At 36.4% G+C, this 11,344-nt stretch overlaps 1 protein-coding gene across 1 annotated transcript; it reads left to right on the top strand.

The window, feature by feature from the left end:
• The first annotated feature begins 4,691 nt into the window (after positions 1-4,691).
• LOC110446108 lies at positions 4,692-11,344 on the top strand. Its single transcript, XM_021491083.1, has 6 exons — positions 4,692-4,836; positions 6,461-6,626; positions 7,695-8,152; positions 8,834-8,971; positions 10,428-10,534; positions 10,934-11,344. The coding sequence occupies exons 1-6, from the start codon at positions 4,731-4,733 to the stop codon at positions 11,117-11,119; spliced, it is 1,161 nt and encodes a 386-aa protein (XP_021346758.1). The 5' UTR covers positions 4,692-4,730; the 3' UTR covers positions 11,120-11,344.

The raw sequence follows: 11,344 nt of genomic DNA on the forward strand, positions 1-11,344 counted from the left end.
CATTCGGTTTCATGTTTTTTCTTATTATAAGTAGTACATGCTTAACAGCCCATCAACACAGGAGAGGTCATTCAGGCCAACAAATGGTCGACAAAAACAAATTTAAAGATAAAAGACAAACGTCAGTTGAATATTGAAAAAAAGGTTTACATTGAGGCACGTCCTTAAATGACCTTAGCTGTTAATAGGACGTGAAACAATATTAAATAAAACTTTGGTGACTCATATTGTATTAAAAATAAAACAACTTTCAGAAAGATTTAAATTCTACGGACAACTATTTTTCCAAAATGAGATTTAAGACACGTAACATTGTTAGGTTGTTTGGCTTTACTGAACATAATAATTATTAAAATATTCTTAACGGGCCTGAATCGCTCACCTGGTATTTATCTCACACTTAAAAGTGGACTAAAATACAGCTACAGGCAGAATATCAGTGTTTGATTCATAAGAACCTATTAAAATATTTAAACATATGACCTTGAATGTCGATCAAGGACTTTAGATTGAACAGAGTTTATAGTCTTCCAACCCATCATGATTATGGGAACAAATCAGTACCCTGGACCTTTTGTTTATACAGAACAAGTCATTTAAACTTTAAACATATATTGACCACTCTAACCTTGAATATGGGCGAAGGTCATTCATTTCGACACATTTGGTAGCCCTTCATCCCAGTATGCAACAGGCACAACTTCAGTACCCTTGGCCTTTTGGTTACTGAGAAGAAGTCGTTTGAAGATTTTCAGACATTTGACCCCTATGACTTTGAAAGTGGGTCAATGTCATTCATTTGAACAAACTTCCTAGCCCTTTATTCCAGCTTGCTATACGCCCAATATCTGTACCTGGGGAATTTTGGTTTTTGAAAAGTCGTTTGAAGATTTTAACACATTTGACCCCTATGACATTGAAAGTGGGTAAAGGTCATTCATTTGAACAAACTTGGTAGCACTTCAATCCGGCGATTTACATGCCCAATATCATCATCCTAGGCCTTTTGGTTATTGAGAAGTCGTCTGGAGATTTTAAAATATTTGACCCCATGTGACCTTGAAAGTAGGTCAAGGTCATTCATTTGAACAAACTAGATAGCCATTCAATCCAGCATTTTACAAGCCCAATATCACAACCCTAGGCCTTTTGGTTATTGAGAAAAAGTCGTTTAAAGATGTGAAGGCATTTGACCCCTGTGACCTTGAAGGTGGGTATTGGGCATTTATTTGAACACACTTGGTAGCTCTTAACCATTCATGCAACAGGTCTAATTTCAGTACCCTGTGCCTTTGTCTTTTGATTATTGAGAAAAAGTCGTTTGAAGACTCTTAGACATCTGACCCTTATGACCTTGAAATTGGGTAAAGGTCAATTATTTGTACAACCCTGATAGTCCTTCATCCCAGAATGCAAACGGCCCAATTTCAGTACCCTATGCCTTTTGGTTATTGAGAAGAAGTCGTTTGAAGATTTTTAAGACATTTAACCCATGTGACCTTGAAAGTGGGTCAAGGTCATTCATTTGAACAAACTAAGTAGCACTTCATCCATGCATATTACTTGCCCAATATCAGTACCCTGGGTATTTTTTGTTATTGAGAAGAAGACGTTTGAAGATTTAAGACATTTTAACCCTGTGACCTTGAAAGTAAGTCAAGGTCATTCATTTGAACAAACTTGGTAGCCCTTCTTCCATTCATTCAACACGCCTCGTTTCAGTACCCTGGGCCTTTGACCTTTGATTATTGAGAGGAAGTCGTTTGAAGACTCTAGGAATTCTGATCCCTATGACCTTGAAAGTGGGTAAAGGTAATTCATTTGAACAAACTTGGTAGCCCTTTAATCCGGCATTTTACAGGACCAATGGCACCACCTTAGGCCTATTGGTTACTGAGACGTCATTGTTTGGAGATTTTAACATATTTGACCCCTGTGACCTTGAAAGTTTGTCAAGGTAACTGTTTTAAACAAACTTGGTAGCCCGTAATCCCGCCCAATTTCAGTACCCTAGGCCTTTTGGTTATTGAAAAGAAGTCGTTTGAAGATTTTAAAACATTTGACTCATGTGACTTTAAAAGTTGGTCAATGTCATTCATTTGAATAAACTTTGTAGCCCTTTATTCCACCTTGCTACACGCCCATTATCAGTAACTGGGGAATTTTGGTTTCGGAGAAGTCGTTTGAAGATTTTAACACATTTGACCCCTATGACCTTGAAAGTTGGTAAAAGTCATTCATTTAAACAAATTTGGTAGCCCTTCATACTAGCATGCTACATACCTAATATCAGTACACTTGGCCTTTTGGTTAATGAGAAAAAGTCGTTTGGATATTTTAACATATTTGACCCATGTGACCTTAATAGTTGTTTAAGGTAATTCTTTTGAACACATTTTGTAGCCCGTCCTGCCAGTATGCAACATGCACACTTTCAGTACCCTGGACCATTTTGGTTATTGAGAAGAAGTCGTTAGAAGATTTTAAGACATTTGACCCCTGTGACCTTGAAAGTCGGTCAAGGTAATTCATTTGAACAAACCTGGTAGCCCTTCATCCATTCAAGCAACAGGCCTAATATCAGTACCCTTGGCCTTTTTTGTTATTGAGAAGAAAACGTTTGAAGATCTTAAGACATTTTAACCCTGTGACTTTGAAAGTAGGTCAAGGTCATTCATTTGAAAAACTTCATCCATTCATTCAACACGCCTAATTTCGGTACCCTGGGCCTTTGCCTTTTGATTATCGAGATGAAGTCGTTTGAAGATTCTAAGACATCTGATCCCTATGACCTTGAAAGTGGGTAAAGGTCATTCATTTGAACAAACTTTGTATCACTTCATCCATGCATGCTACATGCCCAATATCAGTACCCTGGGCCTTTTGGGTATTGAGAAGACGTTTGAAATTTTAAGACATTTTAACCATGTGACCTTGAAAGTAGGTCAAGGTCATTCATTTGAACAAACATGATAGCCCTTCAATCCGGCATTTTACAGCCCCATTATCAGTACCCTGGGACTTTTGGTTATTGAGAAGAAGACGTTTGAAGATTTTAAGACATTTTAACCCTGTGACCTTGATAGTAGATCAAGGTCATTCATTTGAACAAACTAGATAGCCAGTTAATTCGGCATTTTACAAGCCCAATATCATCACCCTAGGCCTTTTGGTTATTGAGATGAAATCGTTTGAAGATTTTAAGGCATTTGACCCCTGTGACCTTGAAGGTGGGCAAAGGTCATTTATTTGAACAAACTTGGTAGCCCTTCATCCATTCATGCAACAGGCCTAATTTCAGTACCCTGGGTCTTTTGATTAACGTTCATTGATTTAGGAGTCCTGCTGGGTGTCTTCGGCAGTATCTTTCAGTGAGGTAGCACTATAATGTCATTAATATTTCCGCGCTATGAGACAAACCCGAACATGTTGCAGCCTCCCAAAACACACACGCATGAATCTTGCAAACAGAGGAGGCCGTCCTTATATGACCATAGCTGTTGATAGGATGTTGAAGATACTAAATTAAACAAAACCAGTTCTGCAGGGAGTACTTCATTAGTCGCCACTTACGACACCTCCTGCAGTGTGGAACAGCAGGTGTATTCTTTTCTGGATCCCCCACCTGCAGAGGAATTATAACCGGAATCTACTTGACAAAATGAGAGCGACCAAAATTAATAAGCTGAACCCATGGCAACATTTATGATCCCTGAGTTTACTCCCTACATGCAAATTATTTCAACCTCTGATTTCCTAGCGCCTTGCAATGCAATACCTCACCTTTGGCGTTAGTGTTGAACTTTGAAAAAGAGGAAAGACATTGGATTTGTTCTCAGTCTTTGACAAGCAAAAGTCCTTAAAATGGTGGTTAAAAGTTAAGCTTTTATGTTTTATGGTAATTGTACGGAATCGGTTGACCGATTTTTGATTTAATGTGACCGGGCGAAAAATTATGTTTGGTGTTTTGGCATGGTATTTTAGTAAGGTAGCACTATTGAGTCAGTATTAAATATCTACTTCGCAAGGGGCAAATACATCAGCATACCACTTCCAACACAATGAATTTAAATGACCTAAGAAGTTTATAGGATGCTAAACCCAAAGAAAGTATCGAAGGACGTTGACACGAGTTCATAGGCCAATCATAGCCCAATTTAAAGTGCTGTCTAACTATCATTGGCCTTAATATAGATTCCAAGGAAGATATCGTCGAAAAGAAAAAGTAGGTAGAAGAAAAGATAGATGTCCCACTTATTAAATATGACCAAACCTTAGCTGTAAATAGGACGTTAAACAAAAGGTACCAGTGCTCAGTGTTGTAATTGTGTTGTACCACATCGTAGAATTGAATGATGTTTAGCGAACACGTTATTTAGCAATGACATGTTGTTGTTTTTTATAGATAAAATAAGACACAAATTAATCTTTGAAATGCGGCATATAATGCTAAACGATCATTTTGCGGTTTATAACCTGTCAGAAAAGTTCCAGTTGCACAAGTGAGGTCAGTAACTGTTGCAACTCATAAACATACATTAGTCATATTCATTTCATATCATTGTGATGAATACATAAATTACGTTTTGTAACAGTTACGTAAGTGTTCTTATTGTATATTTTATACACGACGACAGCCAATTAGGCAGGCATGGATGACCATGTGATTTAAATACAATCTAGAAAGCCAACTGACATAGCGTTATATTACAGTTTCATTGGCATACACCATGACGTCGCGATCCAAGCTTAGCCTCCAAGTAGGATGGGCAATCACATTTTTATTCTGTCTATCTTTTGCTACATCAGCACAGCTGCCCAACGCAAATATTCAAGGTAAGCGTATCCATTACTACTTCATAGATGACTTCACAAATAAACATTCTTAAAAGTACTGTCGTCAATTTTGGCAAGTCCCTCTTATAAGTCAAAGTAAATATCACTTGCATAGCTTCTAGCGGAAACTTACTTCTACTTCAGCACAAGCCATTGCTGTTTTCATATTTGTTTCTCGGTTTCGTTTCGTTTACTTCAGATATCGTTTAGCCCTGCATGATATGTTGTGTTGCATGGTTGTAATAAATACATGTCTATCACACAAATTCGAAAGAATCCAATTTAATTACTTATTAAACCTGTAGTAAAGTATGGGGAGTATGACGAATGTAGCGGTCGTTTCCTGTTTATTCGTAAGTCCACGTCTATGAACACTTTTGTCGTGGCAATAAGACATCGGCGCTTGATTACGGCTGAAAAGAATTCAATAAAATCAAAACATTTATGCATTCTTTTACGTTTGACTTTCCTATAAACACAAGTGTAAAATAATCGTTGTTTACAGTGCTCGTTTATTTACTAGCGCCATTTGTGAAATATTGGTTACGAAGACAGAAGGTATAGATGACGTCGCCTGAATCCGTGGGACATGTTAATACGCATATGGAGGCCCTTCAGATACAAATCTTTACGTATTAAGGATGTCACTTGAAGCAAATTGTCTCCAACATTCAAAATATGATTAAAAAGTCATAGTTTATCGGCCAAATTTTCAAATAACATTTATTGTTTGTGTTTTAAAAAGAAAGATTGTATATTAATTAAATATGTTGAAAAGGTATTCTGGCCATCTTCAAACAAAACAAATAGAAACAATTTAGGATGAAAGGTTACTCTCTGAAGACAGGTTGCATATTCAGAAGCAGTAATGACTACCTCTGCTCTGGTGTAAGCATATCCAATGTTGGATATATACTTTATTTGTTCAACTAGGCACACTTTTTCAACAGTGAACACTGATCCAGGGCCTGATCTTGTGGTGTATCTTAAGTTCGTTCTGGTTTATGATAAATTTTAGCAGCGTTGTAAACAGAGAGATGATGCGTTTTAAATAGGGGGGGGGGGGGGGGGGGGGGGCGGTCCTGTTGCGTCGTGTCCCGTCCCATCCATGAGCGGGGACATTTATGTCTTACAGAAATTTTCTATTTTACATCAATGGAAGCATAAGTTTGTTTGCTAAGTAAGTAGTTCCTGTATTCATACCGTTTGGCAATAGAGCAACTTCAGTAAGCAGAATTAATATAAACACGAAATATATTTGTCTTCCGTAAAGGTTTTTGTTTTGAGCAGTTTTTATGACATTAATACGATTTATTTTCAACAGTTGTTTACGATATCTTTTAAAAGAAATTCGTTGTCATTGATGTTTCATTTTAAAATTATTCTAAATCTTTAAACCTTTTAGTACGTTTGATATTCTTTTCTGTGATCCTATATTTAAAGGGTTGTTTCCTACTAAATGATTTATTTATCAAAAGGCAATGAAGCAACACAAAATTAAAAATAAATAGTTAAAGGTAGTCATTTATTCTTTATTTTTCCGGTATATTTCTAGGTGTTTATGAAAATGATTTGTTTATTCTCAATATTCTCCTTGTTTTGTTTTCAAATATGAATATTTCAGTTTTAAACAAGCTGATTAGAGAAAAGCTACTAATGAAGGTGATACCCGAATTGCAGACTTCCTGGGACGCGATCCAGACTCTACAACTGTCGTCACAGAACTGTAAGGGGCGGATAACAACTTATCAAGCATGCGCAGATTGCACCAATAACAACTGCATCAATCGGTAAGACTATGCAGCTGAAGTACACTGGTGGTATCAGAAGCATTCATCACGAGTCGTAAGAGTTACTACAAAGTTCCTTTTGCATTGATGGAAGAACATCCAATAAAACTAAAACCTTATGTCAATTGAATGATTTATTGTAAACTGGCCGAGACACATGCCGTGTATGGAATATTAAAATATCGGCAAATCTTGATCATCTATCAAAGACTCTTACCCCATTTTCCCCTATTGAGCTCAATGGCATCCAAGCGATAAAAGGGATCCGTCTGCTTTAAAGAAAATGAAAATGATTTTGTCCCTGTAATACTTGATTCAAATTAATGTTTATTGGACATTAAATGTCAACCAATTCCAGACTAGTGTTTACTACATTACAATTTCAAACTATATGTAAAATAAGTTGAATTTCATTTTAAGAGTACATATTTAAGATTTGCAAAATACTTGTTGCACAAAATACCTATAAGGAATCCGCCCTTGTTGATAATTTTGATGGTATGAAAAATAAATACTTAACAGCCCCAGTCATATGACACTGATGCCTGGGGAGATTCTGGCGTAAAAGAGTAGGTGTACAGCTGTTTAGCCCCTTAACATAACGGTGAAAAGTTTGATGTAATGATAAGTGTTTAAGGTGTGGCATTGTTGTCTCTACACAAACACGCAATGAAACTGTTTTCATAAGGTCTTGGCTGTTGCAAACACGTTAATTACCAAACAAACCCTTTAATCTTGACTATTGCAAACCAAAATACTGCCTTTAATATGCCAATTTTAAAATGCTTGTTTTTGTGTTTACCTCCTCGCAGCAATCGGTGTTTTACAAACAAGATTGCAAGTCCGTATATGAACTTACCTGGCAACAGGACGGTACACCATATCAAACAAAACCAATCATTTGGTTAACGGCCTTGTCATAGTTAAGGTTGTTCGAGGACTTTCCTCTATGTTAGTAATGCATATGTTTGTGCGGTAGTTAGTATTTGTACTCCAATTTCGACTAATGTAATGATTTCGTTTCTTTTATACAGTCTTACGAGTCATTTTTTGACATTTTTCTCTCAGATACACTGAATGCAAGATTGGGTCGAAGAAAAGACTTGGTTTGTGTGACATCGTGGGATTTGACCAGAAAGATATCTGTGCGCTGACCGTTAACTCTGAAAAGTTCATGTTAAATGTTGTCACAAATATAAAAGACAGGTTAAGCGCAAACTTACGATATGCCATGTACGACATGGGCTCTTCAATTCAACAGTTCATTGTGCTTTTGGGTAATTATGTCAACAGTTGGTCATCAAGCACTGCTTTTAAGCTCCAAAACGGTATTAAACAGATTCAAACCCGTTATACAATCGAAAATGATCGCTTGATGGCAGACATCAGTTACATTTCTCCCGAGGAAGTGATTTTAAGGGACATGTCATCAGCAATGAATATTGGGATGGAGAAGCTTGGGGCCAGTATTCCTAACAGGGGATCTTTTTCATACGATCTGTCAAGAACCCTTGCTGATTTACTGAGTAAGTAAACCGGATCTAACGTTGATCAGCTACAATATTGATAGTTGATCCTTCTTATTAATGATCATGTTATATATATATCAATTAAGATACCTTCAAATGCCAATTCACACATTTAAACTGTCAACGGATAGCCTGTCATTGCGTTTGCTCTTTATGGTAAATGTTTAACAACTTATATTTTAAACGACTTAAATATATTTAGGCCTTGGGACAAATCTTTCACACGGTGGCAAACGTTCAGATATTCAGCAAAACACGAGTTAATGCCAGAGAGGCGTTGCAATACATAAATATCAAAACTCGGATAGCAATACCATATACAACAGGTTATATCTACGGGCTTTAATTTTCATCAATTTGACCAGAAACTGCGAAATAGATTGACACGGATAATGATATCGCAAATGTAGACACGTGGAGGAAGTAAAGAATCGCGTATACTGTCTCCAATATTAACACATCCCCGTTCGATCGAATTGTTCCCACAATAGAGAAAGGGAAATAACTCCAGTTGACTTTCGTATAAAGGACAAGTATTTACTATTCTGTTATTGATTTTGTTATCATGTTCACGGTCATCATACCGAGTAACGAGTTAACGGTTTACAACCCTATTTTAAAGTGTATGTTTACCTGTATTTTACCATATTAATATCGGCATGTTGTTTTAATTTTGAGGTGTGCATTTTCATCTTGGGAGGAAGAAAAGGGCAGTAGCGTGCAACGCACTTTCAACAGGCTTAGCATCATGTCTGTCCTTTCGCGACAAGTGTCAAGCCTGCAGGTCATCGCCAAAGTCAAAGCCAATTACTGCAGGTATGTATTATACCGTTTGGCACACTAGTTTAAATTGATAGTTGGTGACTGACTTATTCGTTTGACCAACCAAACGTAAAATTGTTTAAAATAATTGTTATGTTCAGCTATGATGTTTATTGCGTTTAAATATCAGGAAAGCTTTAGGATGCATTTCTGAATAGGATACAACACAGTACAATGTATATACATAGCTTTTTATTTTGTTATCCGTGAAAAGGAATCATTTGTAATGTCGTCCGTGGTCGGTATCATTTCTCGGAAGGCAACAGAATGGAACCAATATTGATAATTGTTTCTTTCTTATTTGTAATATTAAATAACACTGGTACCGAATGTAGATGGTCGGCAGACAGGATAAATATTCGTGATTTCTCAAACCATGCTGTTTTTGCAAATATTTTGGTTTGCCTCGGATTTGATTATACCCGCACCTCGAATATTTGTACAATCCATGCAATTCAGAATAGTGAAACCAAATCATGTCTCGCAAATAATTTTTTTTAAAATCAGAATTGGTTCAGTATTCCCATTCTTTGTTGTCAACTTTTGAATCATGATTGTGACCTGTAGATTTGAGACCTTTTCATAATAATCTAATTTCATTTTCATCGCCTGTTCTGCATGAGAATGTTTTTACTTTTGGGTCTGTTTTCTGTTCAGAACTGATCTGCAAAAACCTACGATTCAAGTGTGATATCTTAAAATAAAACAGAGGCAGAAACATATGTTACGTTTCTACTTTTGGGAAAAGGTTAAAGGATATCAAAGTGATAATGTTCATGATGAACGACACACTATTGACCAACAGTCTGACTTGACTGTCGGGATTTCTGAAGTGCAAATCGATTAAATAAACATATGGTGTGATCATAATTAAATGTGCTTTTTTTGTTAAGGTCATTTAAGGACGTGGCTCTGAGTGTATTATGCACGAGTGCTCGTGCGTATTTGCCTCCTTAAGTCTTGATCCTATACAATCTTAAATAGTTCTATCTCACTGAAATGAAATACCATGCAAAAGGCATTCTAGCAAAGTATTTCTCCCGGTCACTTAAAATTTACTTGCATTTGGATAACCAATTGTTTGTAATACATCGAGATCGAAAACATTAGAACCATGTGACCTACATACAACGCAATAGGCAATGTCATTCATTTGAATACAGATTATACACACGTAGCATTAAATCCAGGTAACTTATGTATAAATCTACGTATCTTCGTTAGGCCTTGAAAATATAACTAGGTTATTAATCTGAACAGACGTGACAACAAATTATCTCAGCATGCATGTATAACAAAACAGTTGTGTTGAACGTGCATATCGTATGGAGTTATAAATATTTTATTTTATGTGACATCAGTCACCCTGAAAAAACATCCAGGACGAGCGCCATATTTCCAAGCTTAAAACAGGACAGAATTATGAATTATAAACCTTTACACATTTCAGCCTGTGGAGCCGCGTATGTGTCTAAAGCAAAACGTATGGTGAATTCCTTGACAAGGACGGTTCAAATATATGAAGAGGTCCTATCCCGAGTAGGATTTGTTCAGTCGGTACGATCGTTTTCTATTCTTTAAACGTCTTTTTCCACATTGCTTTATTTTTTCCATTTCTAAAGAATATTTTGTGTCCATGGTACCGGGAATGGTTGTTTAAGATTACATCAATTTAAAATTACTAGGGATAATAAGTATTCATCAATTACAAATGCGGAAAGTATTCCTGCACTCCTGCAAAGTAACATTTAAGCGTAGCATTTGGTCAGTGTTTTTGAACATGAAACAAATTAGATAGCTTACCACGTGCCCTTGATTTTCATTACATATTCCAGGGGTGCAGAGCACGCAAGTAAGCGTAAGCTTTGAATTTCATGCATGACAGTTATGTTGTGAAGCAACTTTGAATAACATATATAAGATATCTGTCACCATGTATCTATGATCCCTTTTCAGGCGTTTTATAACCGACCTTCTTTCAACACTCAGGAAATAAAATATCCAAACACAAGATTTACAGTAGGAATCCAAAGCAAGTCAACGCCAATCGTTTCAGATTTCCACGTCTTCGCCATGCAAACAACAGCAGAGCAGCTTGCCAATACAATCTGGAGTGAATGGATAAAAATGAATCCTGTGTAATGGCTATTAAACGTATTAGGATATTGAGTAGCTTTCTCGATGACAACTTGTTGCTAATCAAAAATAGTTCAAATAAAACAATCTTGGAAATAGTGTAGATCTACACTAATAACAGTGTTATCTACGGTTGATAAAATATATTTTCACAACTAGGAACCAGGAATTGTTCGGTTACATATCTAGTTATGATACATAATTATCATAAAAATAATAAAAACATCCTCA

Source organism: Mizuhopecten yessoensis, unplaced genomic scaffold, assembly GCF_002113885.1.
Source record: "Mizuhopecten yessoensis strain PY_sf001 unplaced genomic scaffold, ASM211388v2 scaffold2553, whole genome shotgun sequence".
NCBI lineage: Eukaryota > Metazoa > Mollusca > Bivalvia > Pectinida > Pectinidae > Mizuhopecten > Mizuhopecten yessoensis.

What these genes read in the sequence shown, in the direction of transcription:
- LOC110446108 (XM_021491083.1), top strand. Translation starts at nt 4,731, where the DNA reads ATGACGTCGCGATCCAAGCTTAGCCTCCAAGTAGGATGGGCAATCACA. An exon ending in GCCCAACGCAAATATTCAAG is followed by an intron (nt 4,837 to 6,460) that starts GTAAGCGTATCC and finishes TGAATATTTCAG; the next exon opens with TTTTAAACAAGCTGATTAGA. An exon ending in AACCCTTGCTGATTTACTGA is followed by an intron (nt 8,153 to 8,833) that starts GTAAGTAAACCG and finishes TTTAATTTTGAG; the next exon opens with GTGTGCATTTTCATCTTGGG.